The sequence below is a fragment of the Sylvia atricapilla genome, chromosome 14 (genome assembly GCF_009819655.1).
Source record: "Sylvia atricapilla isolate bSylAtr1 chromosome 14, bSylAtr1.pri, whole genome shotgun sequence".
Classification (NCBI taxonomy): Eukaryota; Metazoa; Chordata; class Aves; order Passeriformes; family Sylviidae; genus Sylvia; species Sylvia atricapilla.
In genome coordinates this window covers 11,465,133-11,491,748 of record NC_089153.1, presented here as the reverse complement: position 1 = coordinate 11,491,748, position 26,616 = coordinate 11,465,133, and the positions used below count along the sequence as shown (strand labels likewise).

Below are 26,616 nucleotides of genomic sequence, written 5' to 3'. Positions count from 1 at the left end.
GCTTTAAAAGAAACCCCTGCTGGTATCATAACAACAGTGATAAAATTGTGAAATGAGTTCTTTCCTCTAAGCATGAATTGCTTGAACTTTACAGTGGTAGAAAACAGACTTCACTGGGATAGCAGAAGCTGTGGTTGTGTAAGGATAAACCACTAATTTTGCTGTCTGTTGCTTTTCATCAACAATAGTGTTCTGTTACCTTGAATTATAACTTACAAATCTTACAGTCAGATTGGAGCTTAACCTTGAATTGAGACTAAACCTTTAGATGGGACCTGTGTGACAAGTTTGCAGGAGGTATGATGTGTAATTCCAAAATAATATAAAACAAAGCTATGGAATATGGTACTATTACAGAATTGAGGATGTAGAGAAGAACAGTCAGTGAATTGGAGTGATAATATTTAGCATTTCCATAAAACTCTTCCTCGCCTGAGTCTCTGGAAGACTAGATTGTTTGTATGGCAGTGTGGGAAACAAACAAAACTGGGCCCTGAGAGTAGGACAGGGACTGTGATGGACCTGTCTCCAAGGGCAGTTTAGAGAGTGTTGCAAAGGACAGAAGAATTCCAGAGGAGGGGAGATGGAAAATGATACTGAGCTATCAAGATCTATGAAATCATGAGTGATCAGGAGAAGGTCCTATGTCTCTTCATATATAAGAACTGAGAGACATCAAGTAAAACTCAGGGAAAGCAGTTTCAGATAAGCACAAGGAAGGCATCTCAGCAAAATAAAGCCATGGAACTATTTGCTGAGTGATACCATGGATGGCAAAGTGCTGCAAGAGTTCAAAAAATCATCAGAGATTCACAGAAGGAAAATTGATTAAGGGCTGGGGAGTATCCATTGAACAGCACTGCTGCAGGAAATCCCAGACTAGCACTTTGCTGGAAGAAGGAGGTATATTCTGGAGAACATCACTGCTCACTTGCAAGTTTGCAGGAAGTATGATGTTTAATACCACTTAGTCGTACATGGTTTCTTAGGAAGGAGTTACAGGACGCCTTTGGAAACAGGATATTGAACTTCTATTTGGGAGTCCCAAAGTACTGAGAATATTTGTTCTTATTGCAACTGCGCACCCTTGGGGCTTCACAGGCAATCAGTAAGCTCACAAACACTGCTGTCATACCTTTCTCTATCATCCTCTATTGAGACAGAAAAGCTCTGTGTCGGTCTTGGCCCAGTGAGGGCCATTTGCCAAGAGCCATTTGCTCTTATGCATCATATATTATGAAAAAACCCTCATATTTCTCCACAATCCCATCAGCACATCTTATTATTGCAGTTAGGAGTGGCTTGCAGCTTTGCTGTTAATGCAGTTCTTGTAGTTTTCCTGTATTTTATTGTCCAAATATCGCATCACTCTCCATGTATTAAATTCTCAGTTTCTTATTATGATACTTCTCCCATCTTCTGTTAGTTGGCATCAAAGCTTTTCAGACACTGGAGAAAATGTTTTCTTTTTCTAACTCATCATTTGCTTTAGCAGTATGGGGTTTGTGTTCGTTGTGATATTTTAAAGATATTTTCTTGGCATAATGACTGATTTGCAAGAAGTTGAGAAGATTCAAAAAAGCCCAAGATGGGAAATTAAATTTGATTTAATTTCTTGGCAATGTGAAAATTCATTTGCCCAGTTTTTCCACTTAACAGGGCAAAATTTCAGCCTATTCCCAAGCTATCAACATTCTTGGGTCTTTCAGTGGCTGCAAATCCATTTCTCACAATCCATGTTATCGGGGCAGGGCGAGAAGTGACCATGGAGGCTGCTCCATCCCATGCTTTTTTTTGCTGCTCTGACTAATGGGTGTTCAGACACCCCTTGCTAATGGGATGTTTTGCTTATTCATAAAATTTCATCAATGCCAATTTCTGAAGAAATGTCTTGGTCTACGTGCAGCATTGAACCCAGAGGCAGGAATTTGGCAGGCCTCATAATAAGTCTGAGTATTGAGAATTGTTATGTCTTCCTCACCAATATGTCTAAATAATGGTTCATAATTAACTCTGGCAATCTCTCTTGTCCAAAAAAAAATTCATCATTTTGTAATTCTCTGGGGCTTTTGCCAGTTTTCCCGCGAGGAGTGTTTGGACTGTGTGTGAAGAGGTTGCAAGGCCAGCTGAAACAGGCAGCAGATGATTCTTCCAATTAGTGTGGAGTGAGTGTGATGCCCATCCTTGCTGGGATCGTGCCTTTCCCACTGTGGCTGTGGGGCAATCATCAGCCCCTCTTTGTAGTAGATAGCATTTGGCCTCAGTGGAAAATGAAGCCGTCAGGCTTTTCAGAGCTTACTGGTTTATTATGGCACACATGAACCTTGAAAGTGCTGTGGAGGTGGATTTCAGTATTTCCCTTGAGGAAGACAGATGGTAATTCCCAACATGGTAAGAATTTGCTTTCCATCTTTCTTACCGTCTTGTGGTCACCATGTAGATTATTTGACATCTGTAGAGGACTTTTATTCTAGCCCTTATGTTGGGAATGAGGTGGGTAAGATCACTCACCATTCTGCAGGAGAAATACCAGGACATTGGCCTCAGCCTGAGAAGATAGTGCATGTTTCTTTGGATGCCTCCCAATAGCCATGTATGTCCATCTGGTCTGCATTTTTACCAGGCTTGCTCCTGCAAAACAAAGTTACCACATGTTTTTAGAAAGATGGACCGAGAAAAAGATCTTAAAGTTCCTATCTCCATTCCCAGAAATCACCATTGCTGGAGTCAAGTGCTGACTTGGGATGGAAAATCCCGTGTGTGCTTGGGCCATATGCAAAGGATTTGTGAGTCACATGGAATTTACACGTCACTTGCTGAACTCAAGGCTTGGAAAAGACTAATCTTCTATTAATTTATGTAAACAGGAAGCTGTGTTTGGCCATTCAGATGTTCTTAAGCTGCACACTTTATCCTTTTAAAATGTTATATTTCCCTAGAGAATAGCAATGTCCTGTCAGCATGCCAGTCCTGCTTTGTATTTCATACCTGTACTTTGACTCTGCCTGCATGCCTAATTCCCCTGCCAAGGTTTGCATTATTTTATCTTTCAATTGGAAAACTATGTACATCTGTAAAAACAGAGTGTAATATATGGCAGTGGTCTGCTACTGTATTCATTTGAATTAATGTCCCTTGAAGTGCAAAGGCTGCAGAATTCATGCATTGTGGGATGGCAGAGCACTGTGCGTTTAAAGACAACAAATCCTGTTTTTATAAAGCCAATTTATAACTTCTTCCAGGTTCATTTAACTTTGGTGGTACAACAAGAGAAAAAGTGGTGGCAAAAACTTAGATTATCAGTCTGAATTCACAGACTGTACAATCTTGGTTTTGTTGCCTCCCCACTAATAGGAATTATCCATGTTCACATTCTTGATCCTTTTCTTCTTCCTCGAGGAAACAGTGATGTGGAGAAGGAGCCATGGTTGTATTGGCATTCTGAGGAGGGCAGGGGGAACTGGGTTGCACTGGATGCAAATGTGATTGTGTTGTTTCTGCCTTTCAGGAATAAGTGCTTTATCATATCAGTTTTCCCATTAATCAAGTTTTTCTGCCTTGAAAGTGGCCAAAGCCAAAGGCTTCAGCCACAGGTACATGAAGATTAATAGCTGATGTAAAGTCATCCCACTCTGAAGCTTTTTTTCCCCCTGAAATATGATGACTTATTTATTTGGTGTAATAGCCTTCAGATTTCTTTAACAATGCTCGAGGATGGTTTATTTGAGGAACATTAAAATTCGGTCAAAACTCCCTAAAATTCTGAACTTACTGGGACTTAGCTCGAGCATCTCAAGCCTCTGCCAGAACGGTCACGTCTGGCAGTGAAGTGAGTGTAGTTGCTGAATGTTCGTCTGGGTAAGACTAAGTTATGACAAACAAATTCCTCTTTCAGATGAGCATAATCCCCAGCACTTAGTGAGCTTTAATTTATGTGCATCAACTTTGTGGAATTGGTTGATTCATTTGCCTCTGCTTTTTCTGCTCGTCTTTCTGGCTTTGGAGTGTGATGCCTCTTTATATAGTAGGAAGCCTGCAAAGCTAGGATTTCTTTCCAAACTGCTTCAAGCACCTTAAACACGTCTCAAATGCAGATTTCATCATCAACATTTTCCCCTTTCATATATTTTGAGATCTGCTTTCCTGGTTGGTGCCCACAATCCTTTTATCCTTTCAGTTGCAGAAACATCTACATGGGGGAGTGGAGTGTCCTCTTTCTAAATAATCTGGTTAGCAAAAAATGGTTACACAGATACGGCTGATTGCTGAGAATGGGGTCAGCTCAGCCCCTCACCTCTCTCCTTCTGGATCACAAGTGAGAGTCTCCTTTGGGTTCAAAGCCTTCCCCACCTGCTCTTTCCGGTAGTGCAAAACTCATTGCCAGAGAGGAGATCAGAACTTTGATCTGTGAAGCTCCCCATGGAAACTCATTTTCTAATGATGATGTAAGCTGACTGCTCCTTAGAGGAGCAGTAGAGGTCTTTACCTCTACACAAACAAAAATAAGCCACAGAGTGTGTTAATGCCCAGAGTAGGTGTGTGTTAGAGAGGGAACAGTGATAGTGGAGAGTATTGACCTGAAATTGTGAGTTACAGGGCTGATACACACCATGAGCAGAGGTATGTGATATACATATGGGACCCAGTATGTGGTTTCCATTTACATGGTAATTTTCTTCTTTTTAGATCTGTGTTTTTCTCCCCTCCTTTTGCTTTCTATCACTAACTTTTAAAGTTCTTGGAAGAAGGGACAAACCATTTTCTTTGGAGCCAACAGCAACACCATGGGGTTTTTCTTTTGGTTTTGGCAGTCTGCTAGCACTTTGAATTTCGATTTCCTTTGCCTACTAGATATGTTTAAATATGTAGATATTAAAATAGCACAAAATGTATTTTGTCTGTTTCTGTTCATCTTTAGAGCAATGTGCAGCTGTTGAACTGCACATGAGTGTTCCCTTGCTGTGGGTCATTCTTGATGGATATGATGTATTGCTGTGCCAGGCAGTGATCTCTGACAACAGTGAGATGGGCTTGGTTCTGCCTCCTTTAAAGAGATAAGATTAGTAAGAAATAATTCCAGGTATGGATGTAGTGAGAAAGAAACTTTGAATTGTGTTCTTGGCATGATCAGTTTTCGTCACCTTATATTTCCTGTGATATAAATTTCTTGTTTCTAAAAATTCACTGGTGGCACCTCCTTAACAAAGCACTTGTGATATTTCAGTTGAAGCCCTGTTCTCCTCCTTGCCACTCCATCCTTTTCTCTTGGACCTTTATGCCATTTACTGCAGGTTCTGCTTTCTCTCCCATTCTGCCTTTGCCATATCTTTCTCTTTTCTTTCTTCCCTTTGGTGTTTTAAGTTGTGGGTCATCCCATTCCATCTTCCTGCTCACGGCAGAGGATTTATCTTAAGTGTTTTTAATCTGCAAGTCATCTGACACTCCAAGGAAAATGTTTTCTGGGGTTTTAGGCTGGCTCAGAGTAGACATGAAAGGTCACTGTCCAGCATTTTCAGTTATCAGATTACTCCCCCAGCATGTTAGTCATATTTCTTGGATGAAAAGTAGAGGCTGTGGCTGCATAGGGTCAGGGTGGTGATGTAGCAGAGGGAACACATCTGTAGATCCATTAGAGTTAGTTGGAAGTTTTTAGTCCATTTCCCCTCTGAAAAGAACACTTTCCCCTCACCCTCCCAAGCCCTAGATTTGCTCAGAAATATTTATGTAAGATTTAGATTTTCCTTCAAAAATGAGAAGCAGCAACTTCATTGTAACCTACAGTGATTTGTAGAGAACTCAGACACTGCAAATGAGAAGAGAAGATTTGAGAACAGAGTTAGTTTATTTAATGCTGACGTATTTCTCAGAAAGGGAATGGGGATGCCCTTTATAGCCTTTCAAAGAACCACTCTGCCTCTGCTGTCCTGTTTCTCCATCCCCTGTGCACAGCAGCACCAAGCACAGCAATGCCACAAGACCCTGCTCAGCGAGCACAGGCTTCCCCCTCTGTCACAGCAACCTGGAGGGACAGAAGTTGCTCTGAGGTGCATCACTACCTGTCCTGGCTGCTCTTGTTTATTGCCCTGTAATGCGGAATTGTGTTTCTTTTCCTGCTTTTGCATTCTTCCATATTCACTTGAGCTGCCAACAAACCATTGGCAATCTGGCTAAGATTATGGGAAAGACTGTAAATATTAGATTTGCATTGTGAATCTCCTTCCTTCAGTGCTGCCTGGCATTTGGGATCCCCATGTGCCCAGAGCAACATGTGCTCAACTTCCCAGCAGAGCAGAGGCCTCTCTGTTGACGTGTGGTCCTGACCTCTGGTGTGGTGCTGCATTTTGTTCTCAGGGCTGGGACTACAGCAGTGCTCTGTAATGTGCTGATTTGCAATTCCCTGACATATGCTGGTTACAATGATATATCAGGTTTCGGGAAAACAGCCCTCCTAATATACATGAGAGATAACACACCAGATGACTGTTATGAGGGAGATCTGAGACATCTTATTTAACGTAATAGCAAACCAAATGGAGAAACCTTGCAGCAATGACTGCCAGATTATCCTCTGTGGACCACAGCCTGGCTATTTGGCTGGTGATAAAACTGCATATTTTTGTATTTACTAATACGGGAGAAGTGAACTCTCCATGGTGAGTAACACGGACAGCAGCAGCTCCAGTTCCTCTTCATTCATCACTACACTGCATTCCCCAACAAAGGTCAATGAGTGTGTTTAATTTGTGTGCCTCTGTTGTAGGATTTAAGGTCATGAGTCAACTAAAGGGTCTGTGATTGCATCCTGGCAGTGCGGACCAAGACAGCTGCTGTTTCAGGAGCCTCTACCCCTCTAGTGCTCTTGGACAGACCCAAGTGATGATTTAGTGCAAGGGGAAGGTCAGGATGTGGAAAGTTTACTCTCTTAGCCCGTGACTCATGTTACCTTAAGCATGTTCTTTCATATGGCAAAGGAACACGTCTGTGATTGTGGCCTCATCCTGAGTTTTATGACATCCACCCACTATTAGGAGAGAGGCAACATCGTCTAAGTCTGCCTGTGATTGTCTAGGAAGTAGGTCAGTAGGTCATGCCCAGAGATCTTTAGTTTCTTTTTAAGGATAGCACTTGTAATCCACATGTTGATGTGTCTTTTAAACTGCAGGTAAGAGAACATATTCTGCATTTGTGTAAAACAGGATTTTCAGATGCAGAGCAGTTGGTTGTAATGACCAATCCGTGTGTGCTTTGCTTCAGGGTTCAGTTAAGTTTGTTTTAATGAATATGGTATTGAGCTTTTCACAGTAGGGTTTAGTGAACAGATTGAAAAGTCTGAAAAAGATATTAGAACTGGGTGAATAATTCATAAAGAGTAATTTATTTTATGAATGTCACCTCTTTCTATTTTGAATTCCTGGGAAAAAAGCATGGCTTACTTGAATTTAGTTGTTAATTAAAATTACATACCAAATAATTTCTGTCAGTAATCCTTTCTTTGTAACTAATTTACAATGTGAGCTGTTGATATTTTGAAGCTCATGTGTTGCACTAGACACAGAAATTCCAGGATTAATTTTTCTATTTTTTATTTGATTATGATAACTTGCTAAGTTTTGCTTTGTTGAAATAATTGACTAAAATTCCAGAGTATTCCGATTCATAAGTTTATGGAAATATATTGTAATATTTGCCAGAATTTCATGTTGCAGCCAGCTGTTCTGCCAAAAAATTATTTCATTATAAGATAGATGAAGCCATTGCATTATTAAAAATAGACTGTTCCATTTCTTTCTGTCTTCTACATACTTTGAAACTGAACTTGTGATTTTTGGGGTAACCAATACAAAGGCTATCTCCATCACGGCAATATTATCACATTCTAGTGTTGACTTTTTCAGGGCTAAACCTGAAGAATAAAGAAGAACTGACTTTTTGTGTGTTATTCTGCTCCTAATAATGTGTCAGAACAAGTCCATGTCAGGCTCAGAGAGTATAAAATTGTCTATAAGTAGATTGGTTTATGGGTTGTTTTTACTTTTTTTTTAAGTTCTTATTCTTATTTTTATTTGTTTTGAAAACATGGACTCATTTGCATAATAGCAAGAATTAGTTCCCTTCAAGTATCTTCCCCATAATTTTTAGAAATCATGTCAGCTAACGAAAACTATGGATCTTTACACTTTTTCTAAACTGGGAGCTAATGTAACACTGATGTGCAGAAATTGCTCCGAACTTTATTGTGCCCATTATGACAGACTTTATTGATGCACCAGATTCCAATATACAAAATTAAAGGCATTAGACATGTACACTGCTGCTTATTTGACAAGGTGCTGTATATTCCCTGTGCCAGGTTTGCTGGCTGCAGTGGCTCAGGCTGCACTTTATTACATTGTGCTGGGCTGGGAAGCAAAGCTGACCTTGTCAAACACCCTGTTTTGCTGCCTCTTTCTAGTCTGTCTTGGTGATCCAGTTGTCATTATAACTGCAATTTTAAATCCTCTAAGAACTTGAAGAAATGTGTGTAATTTTTCCCAACTGTCTGTAGTTGGAAGAGTCCTGAACGTGCAACTTCAGGAAAGCACAGGCTGGCTGCCCACGCTCCTGGAGTCAGCTGCTCCCCTGCCAGGTAGACACTTCTTGAAATAGTATTATTGCCCACAGGGATCGTTTGTCCCATTTGAATTGATAACTCCGGCAATCTGCTGTAACCTGTGTTGCTTTTTCATCATTTCTTGCATGGTTTTATGCCCTCAGCCTGACATGTGCCTCCCATATGGAGTCAGCCCCTGAGGCTGTGTGCTTTGGATCCTGTGTTTCATGGTTGAACTCGATGATCTTCAAGGTATTTTCCAACCTAGATGATTCTGTGATTTCATGTGCAAACAGCAGCACTGCACTTGGCTTGGGCACACCCAGGCTCTCCAGCTGCTGTGTATTGGCAGATCGTAATTCCTTCTGATTACCTGGTGTTTGCCCCTCTCCTGGTTTGTTTTTTGTATCTAATCCTTGTGTGCAGGACTGTAGTTTGATCATCAGCAATTTGTGGGTTGTATATTTACACAATGCCTCTTTACTCCTGAGCAACTTCAGAATACTGCATGTTCAATATTTGTTCTCCCTTTTCCAGAGAGTCAGAGCAATATAATAGGATCTATTTAGCTTTTGTTCATTTGCTCTACAGAATTCTTCCTTCTTTTTCTCTGGTTCTGTAGGTGTCTACTATTGCTTTTAGCTGTAGATTGTACTGTGTAGGTTTTCACAGAGTAAACATATACTGAAATCTGTACAGAAGATTCTTGGTTAATAATAGATGAGAAGAACATAACCTGTTTAGATTTGACATTATAGATCCCTAAAAGGGGTGTATAATGTAGGGGAGGCACAACATGCTGTTTGAAATGCACACAGAGAATATATATATTTTATTTTTTCCAGTGTGCAGTTCCTTATACTTGGGTCAAAAGAGGGAGAAAAACCAAATTCCCATGAACCTATGTGAATTATTAAGGGGTATTAACTCACTCAATAGGACATAGGGCTTAACTAAAAAGATGCAGAACAGACAAGTGGAGAACAAATGGAAAAAAAATCAGCCCATGAACTCACCCATTGTCTTCTCTAGAGCAGTAGAATGAGACCAGATCCCCATAGGAATGCAATGCATGGGGGGATTTGCTTTTTTAAGCTCAGTGTCCGAGGTCTTTGCTAAAGCAATGGATATTGATATAAAGAGTGGCAACCATTCCAGGTTAGGCATTTGCAGTGAGAATTTAGGATGTGGTTAGTCCTTTCCTTGCTGAGAAGAGTTGCAGGCTTAGCCTGACTTTTGAGTGAGACAGCGCTTACAGGAGGGAAAGGTGACAGATAGAGGAGCTTCTTTCAAGACTTCTCAATCCACATATTTTCCATATGAATCCAATGCATTTGAAGAATGTTGTAGTCACATTAGATAATACAATCACGTGGCTTGTGCTGTACTTACATTCTTAAGTAATGATTTTTTTCCCCCATAAAATTCACAGGGGCCTTCCAGTATCAGGCCCTGGCTACTGTTTTAGACATACATACCAGGTACCTGGCTGGAGCTTGCCTGTGTGCTTCACTGAGGAAAGATTAGGTTCAGGTTTGAAAAGTAAGTTGATTGTTTGTGCATACAAATATTCAATTACATTTCAGCTCTTTTAAAGTAGTATTAGTAAGTAGTTAAGAATACCTGTCTGTTAATTTTAGCCCTCTATAAAATTTGTACAAGTGTACTGATCTATAAAGAAATCTATAAATGCCCAAGTTTGCCTTTGCAGAGAGCAAAAGGGAATTTGCAAGTAAGTAAGTCTTTCAGCATTTTCTCCCCTATGAATCACTTGTAAAATAGGAAACCCCCTCTGTCTGCCCACATCTTTCCCGTGTGCTAAGTGTCTTGGTTCCTGCAGAGCAATGTGCAATTCTTGGAGAGGAACAGAGTTCCAAAGCCCAGTTTCTGCTACCTGAATTTTGTAGTTTTTGATTTTATAGCCCCAGGAGCTGAGCACAGAGAGCTCTGGCCATAGTGAGTGACATTGCTTTTTGAAAGCAGATGTTAAGGAGAATTTTTAAGGTGTGATTTAGTTTACCCCATGAGATAGAAGCAATAAAAATGGTGCAAGAAGTTGTATTAATGCTTGGTTTTTAATTGATTCCTTTCCAAGGAAGTTAAAAAGGAAGGAAATTTGAATAGCTGCTGAAAGGAGAGCTCTGTTATCTACTTCTGCAACTCAAACTTTCCAAGGTTTGGCCACTATTTATACATCTCTCTGCTGAGCTGTATTTTTGGCACCAAAATATTGGTTGTGGTTTGCATAATCATGTGTTACACTAGTTGCCTGCAAGAAAGCTGAAGTTATTCTTCTTTCAAAAATGCAATTAATTTTAAAGAATTATGCTAATTTAAAAAAAAATCTATACAAGATGTGGAAAAAAGCAAACTTTTGTTCTCGCTTAAGGGATACATAAAGAGGCTTGGAGAGAGTCAAATAAAAAATAAGTAGTTTTCAGTTCCTCTGAGACTGAACTAAAATTACTTTTTTCTTTCCTTCCAATAAACTATAAAAAAAAATCAGCATAAACTCTATAGGAGAAACCTTAAAATCTTGTGGAAAAAATGTTGGCCTTTAAAAGTCTCATTTCTACCTCCTCTTTGCCCAAGGTAGGAAGTCGATCCCAAAGACTGTTTCTGTCAGTTATTGTTAAGTGTCACTGCCTTTAGTGACCAGTTACAAATACAACACAGTAGTGAATGAATGCAGGAGTTGGTGAGTGGATGAAAAAGTTGGTTCATGCTAAAATCACTTGGTTCCCATGAACATAGTGATGTGTTTATAACTAAGGATGTGTTAATACATTTGAAGATTTGTCTGTATTAATGCTGGCTGATAAAGCAAAGACATCCCAAATGTAATGCTTTGAGGATCACAAGTCCAATGTAAATCCAGGAGGAGTCTGAGCTCTGGGAACACACAGGTGTTTTATTAATCTCTTTCTTCTACACAGGTTTTTTCCCAAAGCAAGACCTCAGAGCTCATTACTTCCTTATGCTTCCTCTCTTCCTCCTCTAGGATTATCTCCATGGCTTGAAAAATGACATCTCTCTCTCCATGGTAATTTGTCATGTTTCTAATGGGTATTAGCCCAAATGGAAACCAAAAATGCGTATCTGAAAATTCCTTACTGAGTTGAAGTGGCCTGAAATATTTCCCACTGGTCACTCTGAAATAGGATGATGAGTCTGTGGAGGAGGAGGAAAGACTCCTTCAAACACACCTGTGCTTGCTGGTGGGATCAGTTGGAAGTGTGAATTAATCATCTTCTTTCTTTTGAGGCAGTTGTGCCCAGAAGAAATCTGGAATTGCCACTGTGGGCCCTTTGTGCACATGAGAGCCCACCTGAGGAAGGAGTGGGTGCTGTCTGAAAGCACGATGTGAGCTGGCCACAGCAGGGTATTCAAAGATTGTTTCATCCATCACCAGGCACAACTTTCAGGTGGGGCTTGCTCGATGTGTCTGCCAACGTGGCAGAGCTCCTGGCAGGCCAGGGGTTAATTGTCACTGCTTGGCTCTGTTCAGAAGCTGTGTCTGCTGTCATGAGGCTATGTGGCCTCTGGCTTTCCAAGATGGAACAGGTTCCTTCCACAAACTGTAATTCTGACTGATGGGAGGCTGCTTAAGAAGTTGAAATATGGTTAAAAATGACAGTACTTATCCTCAGGCTCTTCTGGGAGAGTCAGCATATCTTGTTCTTTTGTTCTTCTAGTTCTCCCTACCTCCCCTTGCACTTTAATGCTTTCCCAAGGTTTGTTTTCTTGAGGAGCTGGGAGGAAGGTGCCTATTGGTGTTTGATCCCTGTGCTGCCAGCTGGGAGATGCCATGTCTGTGCCATCCGCGCTGCCCACAGGCCAGTTTGGATCCAGGGGATCTGGAGAGTGCCTGGTCCTGCCCACTGCAGGCTGATGGCCACAGCATCCTGTCCTTGGCTTGCAGAGGTGCAGCTCACCAAGCAGCTGGGAGCAGAGCAGAACAAAGCAATTGCATTTGCCCAGTTCCTAAAGCAAATCTGAGTGTTGTGCCATCTGTTCTGCAGAGACACAAAACCCAGTGAGCTCCTAGGAAAAGGCAGAGGATATGTTCAGGATCTGTGGAAAAGATGGATGTGAAAATAAGATGCTGAGAATTGAGAGGAGCCTGGATAACACCGAAACAGACGAAATACAACAGACCAAACGTTTGAAGAAGCAAACACAAGAAAGAAGACTGTCTTCAAGTGCAGGAAAACACAACACTGATTGGATTTTTTTGTCTTGTATCTTCCCCACTGCCTTTCATACATGTGGTATTTTTTCCCCAGCGATTCTGCTCAGGAGAGCAGATCCAGAGGGAATTTCACAGCTCAGAAATGCTGTGACAGTGCAGGAGCCTCACCCTGCCATGCCACTGAGGGGGGCTGGTCCCTCCTGGCCGATGAGAAGCCCCAGGTAGCTCAGGGTGACACTGGCTACCCCAGCCTAGCACTGGGCCTCCTCTGCCTGCTGCCAGAAGTCACAGCTGTGATCCAAAGCACAGCTGTGTGTCATTTTTCAAAAGCCAGGAAGGAGAATTGCAGACTGTGTGAAAAATGATAAAGTCTGGAAAACTTTTTAAAACAACCTTTATAGTTTTGTGGAATTCCTGCTTCCGCAGAGTTCAGATGAATCCCATGAAAGTCTGGTTGTGTGAAGCTCCTTGTTGCAGTGCCATGGGCAGAGTGGGCTGCTGGCCATGCTGGTGGCTGTGCTGGTGGTGAACACTTGGCAGGGAGGGTCATTTGTTGACCAACTCCTTGCAGCAGAGTAGAACAGGAACAGCAGGTAATGAGATATCCCACTCCTCTCCTGCTTTTTAAATGAGAGTCATGGTCTGGTTGGAAATGACTCTGATGCTGAGAGCTGCCTGGAGTGAGAGATTTTGCTGGTAGGAGTGAAGAAGACATCTTGTGGATCATGCTCTGAACTTGGGCTTCAGGACATTTGGTTTCCCATCTCTGCCACGGAGTTCCTACATGTCCTTGGGTAAGTCATCCAGTTTACCCTCCTCTCTTTTCCCCAGTGAGGAATGGGGGATGGCTTTCCTCCAGCACGGTGCTGTGAGGCTCCATGGAGTTGACAGTTACCATAGAGATGAGGGACCTAAATAGAATTTGAAACCTGTTGAAGGAGAGCTGGAAACCTGACAGTTACCAAAAGAGCAGCTAGGCTTTGGCCGTGTTGTGTGGGGCAGCTACAGCAGGTTGTAAAACTGTCACAGGAGGTGTAAGTCCTGTGAAACCTGGGTCATCTGGAACACTGACTTGTAAAAACAAAAAGCTACAGCACAAACTCTGCCCATAAATATAAAGCAATATCACTTGTTAAACAAATAAACTAGAAGAGATTTTCTCTTTAGGATCCTCTGGGCATTTTCATTTAATAAAGTCTTTTGATCTGGCACAAGTCCAAAACCAAGAAGTCCAGACCTGCTTCTGTTCTTTCTGGGGCACCCGGGAGCTTCTGAGGCTCCTCACTGTTTGTATTAAAGGTCTTTAATTTGCTATAAAATGTCAGCTGGAGAATAAAAACTGTAGAGTTACTCTATGATTTGTTTTAGGCAGAAGGAGGCAGGGGAAAGAATATTTAATCTAATTGATACTCTCTTTATTGTGAAATGAAGAGATGACTTTCAGGTAGTCCTTATTACACCATTAATTGTGTTTTCTGTCCTTCTCATTCACGTTAAAACAAATATTTAATGTTTTCAGCCTCCTTGCTGAAATAAAGATAGGTGTGAGATCCTGGTCATTTGCATTCAAATTTTTTGGAAACACTTCTGTTTGGTTGCATTTTCAGGCATCCTGCATCCAGTGTTTGCAATGCAGCTATAGGACTGACTTGTGTAAGAAAAAAAAACAATGCCATCTGTCTTGTCTTTTTTGTATCCCATATTTAACTTTTTTTTTTTTTTTTTTTTTTTTTTTTTTCTGTTTTGATGCTGATTGGGTTTGTAGAGTGAAGTAAAAGGAAATATTTATTGAACTTGTTGCAATAGTTGTCTGTCCCTCACCTGAGCTGGAAGTAGCTAATTTAGGACTTGCTATGATGCATAGGCTGGTTAAATGTTTCTAACAAAACATTTTAGTTTTTTGTCAGTGTTATCTTCCATTTGACAGGTTCCTGCGCATTCATTCCTTGATCTTCTTGAGTTCTGTCTCTTGGGCTCCTGATACTGCTATCTCTAAATTGTGTATCTAGCAGCAAATTCAAAGTGGAACTGCAAGGATTATGTTGACCTCCTTTGTAGTTTTTCAAAAACATTTGGAAATGTTTTGTGAAGCTCAGTGGCTCACTGATCACGTGGCCACAACTCACCACCAGTGTGTAAGTTCACCTTTCTGGTCTGGGATAAGCATGAGTCTGCTGGAATTTCTGCTTTCTGGATGAGGGATGTTTCCTGTCAGGCCCTGGATGCCCCCATGTCACTGCTGGGGACCCTCAGTGGCACCCTTGGTGCCCTCAGCTGTGTTTGCCTGTGCTGGATATTTGGTCCTCCTGTAGACAGGACTCAGAGACACAATTGCAATAATTGACTTTAGAGTGAGTGGAGGAGTAGATACAGATCATCTGTTAATTTCTTTTGAAAACTAATGGTTTTGGGTTTATAGAGGTAGAAAACTGGCACTCATTTCCTCTGACCCCTATTCTCAGCTTGTAGTTCTTGTAACTTACTTGGACAACTGACTTTAAGAAGTCTTTAAGCATTGTTGCTGTCTCAAGAACTACAAATGTTTGGCTTTTTTTCTCTCTGCCTAGTAATCTAAATTAATAATGTCTGTTTCATTATAAAACAATCCCATGAGATTTTAAAAGCAACTTTAAGTAAGAAAGCCACATCATTTTATAGTAGACTTGTAAATTATGGAAACCACCCCACCTCTTGAAGAACTTGCTTAATATCTTCTGTAGTAATAGTATTGTCCAAATAAACACACACACAGTTGTAAACTTACCAGAATGTGTGGTGGTGCTAACCCAGCTCTACTGGTGTGAATACATTAGCCCACTGACATATGGTGTGTAATTTGATTTCTAGTAGTTCTGAAAGATTTACGGGCTGACTTATGCTTCTTGCTTTGCCTTTATTTTCCATACTCTCTTATGTTCCTTTACAGGCTCCGTTTGACTCAATGTATGTTGTGTCCAACTTCCAACTACCTGAGTGCTGCTGGATATTAATTTCTGTTTATTTTGGGAAAATAGACACTATTCTTTTAACTTTTGCCTAAGAGTATAGGTGCGTTTCCAAAATAAAACATTACTACCAGTTTACCTTCTACTGCAACACTTGCTATTTTTTCAGCTTTCTACCATTATTATCTAACTGTGGTTTTGTCCTTTAGAGTTTTGTGTGTGATATTTAAGTCCTTTTGTTTTTCCTGGAGTATGGTGAAAAGTTTATGGTTACTGAAACCATAGTCTAATCAACAGGGGGAACATTTTTATCCTTCCATTCGCACAACATTAAATTGTTTTATTAGTAGCTCCAGCCTTGAAGGGAGGAGAGGAGAAGGATATCTGGAAAAGCACAAACAGCAAAAACCATGAAAAATGGAGGTGATCAAAAAAAGGGGAAGAGAATCACATGAGTCACACTGTGTTTGACCAGATGTCCATGTGAGGCCTTGTCTTGTCTTCAAAACCAGCCAGTAGCTGGTGATTGTCTTTGGTGTCTGAACCTAGCTCATGTTTGATTTTGCTTTTTGAAGGATGTAGATCACCAGCTACTGCTGAGCTCCCTGGACTAAGCTGATGTTTATTTTTTCCTCTGCAGAAGTCTGCTAAAATGTCTTTGTTATTGTGTGATGCCTAAACCTTGGTCCTTGAACTGTAGGTACTAGTGCAGTGTAAACAATAAGGTTTTTAAGATTTCTAAGGAAAAGTTTTGAGCTGGTTTTGCATAAGACTGCCTATAATATTGCAGGCTGAAGTTTCTTGTCAGAGTTTTTTTTTTCTTTGTTTTCTGGTATGTCCAAGCTTTTCTCATCAGCAGTTCTTATTCTTTCTATCCTCTCAGATCTTGGAGAGTTATCATATGCCTCCCTTCGTCTTTGTCATACAGACAAATACTGCACATTAATTCTTTGATTTAATCCTTCTTAATAAGCCTGTTCCTCCAGGGATTAATTATTTTAGTTTTTGTACTGTAGCTTGCACTTTGTTGACATCTTGTACTGGGAGCTTACAACTGAGTGCAGTATAAAATTGAAAGCTCATCTCTCATTAGGTTTTCATGCTCTCATTTGAAAAACTGCTTTCCAGGTTCATTTCTCCAATACAGGGTAGGAGAAAGAAGGTTAAAATAAGCCTGGCTATAGGATGTGAAAAGAAAAACAAGCATCAGCTGCAGCAACCTTTTGTTATTTTTGTTTTCCTGCACCCTTATAGGCATCCTGTTAGAGTAAAGCTGGCATTTAGCAGAGAAGGACTCTGATTTCCAAGCCACAAATCCAGACCTGTGGCTGGCTTTCAGCTGTTGCATGGAGCAGTAAGGAATGTGTGTGAGATAAGATACTCTCTCCCAGGTGGGAGTTTTTGCCTGCTGGGGGTCTTGCTTTCCCTGTGGTAGCAAATGTCAGAGGCTGCAGACCAGGGGCACAGTGTCCTGGGGTGGGGATTTTGGGATGAGCTCCCTGAACCTGCCCATGGTGTGGCTGTGAGGGCACTGGGGCTGTGCCACAAGGGCTGGGGTGGCACTGGGAGCAGCAGGAGATGGGAATTGCCTAGACCAGGGCTGGCTCCTGCTGCCCTGCAGCTTGTGCTCTGTCGCTTGCATGCTCCTCTGGAATGTGAAATGCTGCTGCAGAACATCTTCCTGAGGGAAGAGTCAGGGCTTTTATAAGATAATTTGAAATTACTTTAAATGCTGAGTTTCCACTCAGATGAACTTTAATATATTAAACTTTTTTTTTTCCTTTAATATAGTAAACCTTTTTCTGCAGTTTTCTGTGGTCTGGATCTTTTAATCTTGTTTTCCATAGCAAAGACCTGGACTCTGTTTCCTTCCCATTAATGGATCTGTTCCAGCCCTCCTGCAGATAGCTTTTGGGAGGCTGCACTGGTGCTTTGGTAAAAAGTCTTTGGCCTGTCTTATATAGAATATCAGACTAAACTGCTTTAATATTTACAAATCCATTTATAAATCCTGGTCTTGAGATTTATGAATGTGACACCCGTTGACTTAAGTGGGTGGTGATTTGTGCCTTGAGCAAATATATTTTTGAAAAGAAACTTGTGTAACAATTGTCCCATTTTGTGAGGGTTTGAGCTGAAGAGTCCAACAGAACAGTTGGACTTGTTTTGTTTTCTTGCAGAATGTCAATTAAGTTTTATTGCTGAGGGTCGGACTCAACTATGTGTTTTGTCAAAGTGTCCTCAGAAATGCTTTATTTCAAATGGTTCTGCGTGTCAAAATTGGGAAAGTTAATCTTTTTGGATCTTGCTGTTAGCAAATTCATGGACTTTATATTCATGCTTTTCATCCCTGAAAGATTAAGGTTGAGAAACTCTGTTTCAGGGCACTGCAATTATTATTCCCTGCTTGCAACAACAGCAATCAAGTTTACAATCCCCTGAGTCTGCAAGATCTGCCACATTTATCATTTTCATTCTTAACAGCTATTTAATAACTCACCTCTTTCCCACTTGGAATTACACATACCTGTGGGCATCAAGCCTAGAGAATTTCCAAAATTTTCTTGCTTATGTATTATTTTAGCTAAGAGAGCTGCTTGCCCCTGAAAAGTTACACAGTGATAACAGTTTGGCAGCTGGGCTCCTTGGGGATGACGTTCCTGCTGGTGATGGTGGAGGTACCCAAAGGTGGAAGCCAACCTGGCCAAGGTGCCAGGCTATTCCCTGTACAGCAGCTGCAGGGAGATCTGCTCTGAATTATCCTGCTTCAGAGCCTCTCGGTACCTTTGTGGGCTGTGCTCTGCAAAAGGAGTATCTGTGGCAAATACGGAAAGTTCTGGGTTTGTATATTACCTAAACTTGTTGAAAATGAGATTTATCTCTTGGGGTCTCTGAGGATTCATAGGTGAGTGGCTGCTGGGACAGGGCAGGTCGTGGGGGACAGAGGCAGGAGATTTACTGGAGGGAAGTGCTTGGAGCTGTGCCCTGGTCTGCTGCTGCTGCTGGCCCTGGGCAGGCGCTGAGTGACAGAGGTGAGAATTTGGTAATTTTCTTGTAAAGGCAGAGAAGTTGAAAGAAATGTTTTTAGCATTGCTCACTGGTGAAAGCCAGGCCCTTTGGCCAGGACCCTTGCCTTGAAATCTGCTGGCATTGCTTTGTGAAATCACTTATTTTGTCTCTGTTTTCTCAATGGTTCACTGAGAATGAGACACAGTCTGTCTCACTATTGTGTCTCTTAAAAACCACAGAAAACCCTTTTGAGTTTCTAAAATGAATTATACCATGAAACTGCAAGATTTGGGTCCAGGTTCCCATCTGCTATAAACTAATGCAGCTCTCTTAACTTCAGGTTATATTGGCTCAGACTTTTCCCCCTGCTGTTATCAATCACACCTGCAATTGTGTAGTCACTAAGCTGGGCTCTGGGGACAGAATTTTATTTTTGGTAGCAGTGGAAGTCTGTAGATGCATGAATGGATGGATACCCATCCTCCCTTGAGCAACAAGGACTGTAGAAAGCAGCCTGTAATGAAAGAGCTCTTAGTAGCAATAATTCCTGTATGGTGCTATTCATTAGTAGATCTCAAAGTGCAGCAGAAATGTGACCTTACCCCCATGCAGAGGATAAATGAAGCCCCTGAGGGACACACAGCTTCCATAGGGTGACCCAGAAGGCTCTGCCTCTCTGTCAGTCTGGCCATGTAATTCTTATCTGTATCCATAATTATTCACCCCCTTAATTTTTTTTTTTGAGGATATGTGAAAATAACATGATTTAACTGCAAACCAACCTGAAAAAAAAGCTGGAAAATATGAACAGTAAAAAAAAAAAAAACTATATATATGATCAGTTGGAAACCTTCTTCCCCATCTAGTCTGAGCCTGAAAAGATCACTGTAGATTGAGGGCAGCAGCAGCAAGCAGCACAGTAAGTGCCAGTATGTTCCAAATATTTGCCCAATTCCTTCAGTACCTCCTTTCACTGTTAAGGAAGATCAATTTGCAGCACTGCAAAATTCTTCCTCTGCAATGTTTCAGTAGTTGGAGGCATGTTCTCAAACAATGAAATGCAAATATGACATCAGAAGTTGTTGTTTTTTTTTTTTGTTTTTTTTTTTTTTTTTTTTCTTTTGCATTGTTATCTACATTAATTAAGCTGAATGGAAGTAAAATTCCAAACTCATATGTTCCTGAATCAATCTACTGTGTGATTGGGAGGGATTGCACGAGGGAAAATACTGAGAGATCCCACCTGGGCAGGAATTTGTTTGGAAGGTCTGTGTCATGTCCATAGCTCTGCCACAGACTTCCTGGGTGAACTTGCTGCAGTCACTGGAGCTCCTGGTGCACCAGGTACATTCCATTGTAACTGAGCAAAGAGTATTGCTGTATTTGGCATTTGTGTTGGGAGGACTCATCTGTTGTCTGGAAATAGCATGTTCCTGTGGCTCTAAGACCTAGTGAAGGATTGTGAAGGTAATGTGTAGGATTTACTTGTAAATTCTCTGCTCTGCTACTGCCACTTTGGTCAAATGAGGAGCAGTTGTGTATTTGAATAAAAGCACATTGATATAAATGTGGAATAAGACTTTGTCCAATATCTTGTCCTGAAAATAGAAATATTTTCCCTTTCAAGTAATCTAGAGATTATTTTTGGTTACTCCATGTTCAGATGCAAGTTTTTCTCAGATTCTCTGTGAAGTGATTGTTGGGAGAATCCCATATTGTCACTTCCCATCTGGAGTGGTCACCGGCATTGCAGGGAGTGCAAGCTCATAACCCAAGCACTGAGGGTAAATATCAGATAGTTTGTATGTCAATTTTGTCTCAAGAAAATAGCCTGTATTTCAAGTCTGTATTTAGGATTTGTTCATGCACAGGTATGTAATTTTGCTAGCTACCTCTTTCAGAATCAAATACTCAAAAAAAAAAAAATAGATCTTTCTCTATTTATACAAGTGTTATTTCTAAGAGTTTCTGAAACACTGTTTTTCTAGGTTACTGATTTTAGTAGTTAACCAGTTACTTGGATTTTTAAAAAATATTAATTTCAGGTTTGTTCACATTTAATTTTATCTTCCTATCTGCATCATGTGTTCAGAGATTGGGATGTAAATCTGCCTCTATATGGCCATAAGAAACTTTGTAAATCTGTACTAATGAGGAAGAAAATGAACATTAATTAAACTTGTGGCTGCAGGATGGGCTGAGGCTCTGGAGTCCTGAAGCAGCCGCTGGATGGGTTACTTCATTACAGCCCAGAACAAGGAGCTGTGATGTGAATGCAATGAGGAGACAATTAAGTCGCTCACCAAGTGCAGAGCCAGGGAGAAATTTAATTATCCACAGGAGCTAACGCTCCAAAACCTGGAGTTTTCTGTAGATCTAAATATGCCAGGCAGTTTTTCTGTCAAATCAGGCTTCTGAAGAATGTCTTTAGAAATGCAGGAGGGGCTGGGGATGTTGAGATGGGAGAAGAAACCTGATGTTCACCTGGGCTCTGTGGTGTGGTGGCAAAGCTCTGGCAGGTCTCTTGGGCTGGAGAGGAGAGCTCCATCATGTGGGATGGGATTAGTGTCACTAAGCTGGGCAGAAAGCCCATGTGGCTGTGGCCATTGCCAGTATATGTAGGTCCTGTGGTCCTTGAAAGCCTTGGGAGGAGTGTCCAGGGATGCACAGGAGCCCTGTTACCCTCAAAAGAGATTAGTGCAGCTCTAGATCCCAATTCTGTGTGATCCACAAATAGACTCATTTGTGGCTTATCAATGTAATTCGTGTCGTAATTAGATGGGACATTCACTCTCAGTATTTCTTGGGAATTTTTTTCTCTGTGGGTTTCACTTCTAGATAACTGCCTTGCTAACCTTAGCAGAGGTTTTGATTCTCTGAACTGCTGTTTCCTTTTGATTAAGTGTTTTCTGCTCTAGTCTTTAATGCATATTAATGAGTGCCAAGCAGTGCTTGACTTGAGTAATTTGCAGCTGGGATCTAAAAGCCCTTGGAAGGAAGGTCTGGGGATGTCCCACTTTGGGAAAAAGTGGGATATTGTAGACTCTTTGCTACAAATTGGTGCATTTCAAAGGCAACCACTTTTTCTATTAATTTATATTTTGATTAGTCACAAAACACAATCACAGCTGCCATCATCAGTATTCCCATATTCAGCTTAGTTTCAAGTTAAAAGTCCCAGAAGAGGAGAGGAAGAGGTAAGAGCTTAGCATTTTTTTCCAAAAGTGGACTTCCTTTCCATGGAGATGCACAATTCTATGCCTGGTTATGGATTGCACAGAGTGTCTGTGGCTGCAGGGTGGTAGTGCAGGGTGATCCCTGCTAACCCATAATACCTGGAAGTACAACATTCCTGGGATGGGTGGTGGGCAGTATAGGATAGAAGAACGTTATGGATAGCAGGTACCTTTAAGCTCTTAGTTTGTGAAAGCACTTGCTGTGATTCTGCTCAGAACTTTTGCGGGAACAAGTAATTGAAAAGCTTGAATGTGTTTTCACACCTTGTGGAGTAAACGTCCAGATGATGATGGTCCAAGGATTTCCTGAAGCCCTTCCACTTAAAGGGAAGGCACAGGTGTGCTCAAACAATGCAGCATTTCTGTTTTAGTCATCCACAGGCATTCCCCAGGAAATTAAGGAGCTTTAATGGTCTTTCTTGTCATCACAAACTTGGTGGTTGTCTGGCAGTGGTCTTGGTATGATGGGCTGGCACAGGGGTGATGGGAGCTGTGGATAAGAACAGGACTGATGAAGGGTGAAGGTGGAGGAGTTGGGCAAACCCCTGCTGCCTTGTTTGCTGCCCTGTTGCTTGCACAACACTGGTGTTGAGTTGATGACTAAAAGCAATCTCCCTTTCATGGTGGCTTTTTGAGGGTGTTCTGAGTAGTATCAGAAAAAATGCATTAGGCGAATCATCTTAAGCTTTTCAAATTCGAAGCATTTGACCAAAAAAGCCCCACAAATCAGGCCTGGTAATTATCCTGCAAGACTGTTGTTGTGCTGGTTCAGAGGTGGAGAAATGGAAGTAAAGAGGTAAAATGTCTTGCTCAAAGCAGTAAGGAAATGTGTGGTGGAGACTTTCAGGAGCCCCACATATTTCTTAATGAATCATTTATAGCTGTGGTTATATTATTAGGCAGATGACTTGAACTGTGGATTGTTGTAGGAACTCTGCCTTGCCATCTAAATGAATTTTCTTCTTAAAGTCTGAAATAACCATTCTTTCTTATTTTATTTTATTTCATGACAATATGTTGGCTAAATCAAAGACTGTGTAGGACATGCAATATATAAAATTCTTTTACAGTTCAAACACACATTCTTTCCTAATGTTTCTGATCAAAAATAATTGATGTGTTTCTCAGCAGTAAAAGAAAAGAGAAATTCCAGTGTAGTCCAAGATGGAAATGAGAAAAAGAATATTCAGCCATGGAAGGCCAGAAGTTGGGCTTTGATGGTCCTTGGAGGCTCTTCCAACTCAGGAGATTCTATGGTTCTATTTTTGAAGGTTAAATTCCTTCCTTTCTACAGCCCTGCAGAAGCAGGGGGTCTGTGGGGATGTACAGAGTGGTGTCATGTCCGTCCAAGAAGCAGAGTGTGGAATGAGAGCATCTGATGTTGTCCTGCTCTTTGGCAGCTTCCAGTGCCACATGAATCACCCTGCACAAAAGAGGGCCAGTACCAGGCACAATGATCTGCAGGAAATGTCAGTGTTTAAGCACTGTTTTATGTTGAGGGATCCAGCATTCAAATATGTCTTCCTGTTTAGTCTTACAGCCTGTCCCAGGGTGTCACCTTCATCCTCTCAGAGAGGAGAATTTGCTCTGACCAGCTGTTTTCATTTCCAAAAGGCCACCATACCCTGGAAGCTAAAGTTCACCTATAACAGTTGTTCCTCTGTCCAGTCAGTTCAACTACTGATTGCAGAAGTTGCTTCTCTGTTAATTTTCTTAGAAGACCTAAATTCCTCCAAACTTCCATCAGTACTCCCTGCTGCACACAGTGTACAGCAGCATTTCCCCCTGTATCCTGAATTATGGTCTACATTCCAAACTAAGGTCTGGCATTAGCTGCTTAGTTAATATTAGGCTTAATGTATCCAAAAATCCATAGGGACATGTGCACAACCATGAGGCTTTTTTCACTTGCGAAAACCAAAATCACATATTTTTCACATGACAGTCAAGCTCTCAGTGTATTTCTCCTGGGTGTATGTACGGCGTGTGATCATACCCTGTGCTGTTGAACTTGCAAATGCTTGTTCCTTCTTGATGTTTAGTTGTGCATTTATCATAAAAAGATTTCCAAATTTCTGAGTATACTATTTAATATCCAGGAAAAGTGCATGTGTAATGCAATTAGGATAAAAGGAGAGTAACACCAAGTCTGAATTTTTCATGTATTCCACTTTACAGTAAAAGATCAGTTTCTGTCTCTGGGGTCAGCACTTATTTTCTTGGTTGTCTTGGCTTCCTTGAGCTGCTGAGCCTGTCTCACCTTTTCTTTGTCTGATGTAGAATCTAAATTAGTTAAGGAGAAACAGGACATGATTTCAAATTCAGTTTCCTCTATACAGGCAGGATGGCATCAGCTTAAATTGCTTTGATATAATTTTGCTTCTTTAATCCTTCCTTTCCAATCTGTTTTTGTATATATTTTATATATGAATTCTGGGACTGGAAATCTTGCCTAATGTAAGTTACGACATGACAAATGAACCTGACATTTTTCCAAGGAGGGAACCAGTGAACATACTGTATTTATAGCAGTAGGAATGTCGTTTGCTGCTTGTAGAAGAAAAATATGTGCTGTATGAGAATTTTCGTGCTGGAATATGAGAAGTGCGTTTAGATGTATGTGTTTCAAGTGAGGGTACTGGGTTCAAAGGAGCCAAACTGGTTCCCCTGGAAGCTGGAGGTAAGGCTTCACTGAACAGGGGATTTAGACTCCCAGAAGCTCAGATAGCAAGTTGGAGAGTGTCACAGTGCAAGTTTGACACTGCAGTGTCTGCAGGATCGTCTCTGGGGCAAGTGGGAAAGAATGTGATGAGGGAACTTCTTAAGGTTAGGTCTAGAGCAATTTCATTTGTGTTAATAGTAAGACTTTGTCATCAAGCTGAGAATTCACTAGCTGAAGTTCTCAATCACAGATGTGCAAACATGCAGAAAAAATTGATTCAAGCCAACCATCTCTACAAGCAGCTCTTGGCTGCTGTAGTTGGGCAGGACTGCAAGAGAAGACAAGTCCAGGTGATCCAGGTGCCCAAGTTGTTTCACCTGCACATAGATCATGAATAGTCCTTTTCTTTTTAAAGTTTGAAGTCTTTATGAGGGTTTTCCCCTGAACACAATGAGAATTGCTTGGATGATGTTCCCTTGAGGTGCTTTGTAGAAGTGCAAATTTCTATTTTCGTACCAGGGTATCAGGTCCAGTCTGAAAAGTTGGGGGTTTTTTAAACAATGCCCCACTGGCACTCAAACTAGTTGTGGCTAATTCTTGAAAAATTATTTTGTTGGCTGAACCCTTTGTGTCACAGGGGAAATAATCACAAATTTTTGCTGCCTGAATGTAAGATATAGTGTTTTTCTATCTTGCTTCTAAACAGAAAGGCTGACTCTACAACTTTTGACTGTTGAACTGCATAGCTTATGGCACTGAACTGATCCTTTATTTAGCAGAAAAAAGTAAACACTGAAGTGGTCTGGGCCTGATGGATAGCTAAGAGTAATTTTGATTGTAGCTGGTTTTTAACGGAGAGGATGATTTCTTAGACAGATTCTCAGACCTGTACTTGGCTCATGTGGCTCAAGGAGAAGTCCTTTTTGTTCAGAGTCGTATCTTTTGTCCTTTCTTGTCAAGTTGGGAAAACGATGCTTTGTTTTGCTCTAATAAAGAATTCACCTGGTTTCCTCTCTGCATCCTAATTGCTCTCCAGAGAGCACTAAAGTGTGCTTAAGCATATTCTAAGTGTTTACTCGCAGCGCCTGCAGTATGTGCAGTAATGCAAAGTGTTCCATCTCTGCCCTGTGCTGCAGGCTGGCATGATTCGCACGGACAAGGACGAGTTCTTCATCGAGCCTCTGGAGAAGGGGGCCCAGGAGGAGGAGGAGGGAGGAGGCAGAACACACGTGGTCTATCGCAGAGCAGCTGCCAGGAAGCAGCTTCCTATCGAGAACGTGGACACTGTGTACAAAGGTAAGGCTGTGGCACAAAGTGCAGCTCAAGGCAGGTAGCCAATGTGATCTGCCACCTCTGGCTTTTTTGCCCTTCAAAGTGGAAATGTGTTCACCCTCCAAGGAGGGAAAAGAGTTGAACACTTTGGATGGGCTAAGCAAACATCACAGCAGCCCAAACCGTCTCGGGGATACCGGAGCTGGCTTTGCCTTGAGGAGTTTCCTTGGCTCCAGAGGTGGCCGACATAAAGTTGTGTGTCCCCTCGAGGCCTGGGCCAGAGCAGAGGGAGGGGACGGTGGGTGACACAGCAGTGCAGAGGTGGCTCTGCCTGCTGGGACAGGTGGCAGTGCTGCTTTGGAAAGGCTGTGTTGGAAGGCTGCAAACCAGGACACCGAGGCTGAGGTGATACATGGGCTTCATTCACAGCATCTTCATTGGGCTGCTTTAGTCCCAAAAGGAAAATAACAGTATCTCCAGTATGCACACAAACTTTCTTGATTTATTTATGTTTTGCCGAGCGTGGAATATAATGTACTAAGTATGTGATAGACAGTGATGGAATAACAAGAATTAAACATAAACACCCAGTTTGTGTAGTGTCTTCTGTTTCTCTGATAACTGCTTGGTTATTGCACCTTTTTTTTCTGAATAAATAAGGGATGCAAATCTGCTAAGTGGATGTTTTGACAGCTGATGTTAACACTGAA

At 41.4% G+C, this 26,616-nt stretch overlaps 1 protein-coding gene across 1 annotated transcript in view; it reads left to right on the top strand.

The window, feature by feature from the left end:
• LOC136367763 (A disintegrin and metalloproteinase with thrombospondin motifs 2-like) overlaps nt 1-26,616 on the top strand; it is a 139,366-nt gene that overhangs the window by 36,881 nt on the left and 75,869 nt on the right. Inside the window, exon 4 of the mRNA XM_066329560.1 lies at nt 25,771-25,930. Coding sequence (XP_066185657.1) covers nt 25,771-25,930 — 160 coding nt within the window. The remainder of the gene's footprint in view (nt 1-25,770; nt 25,931-26,616) is intronic.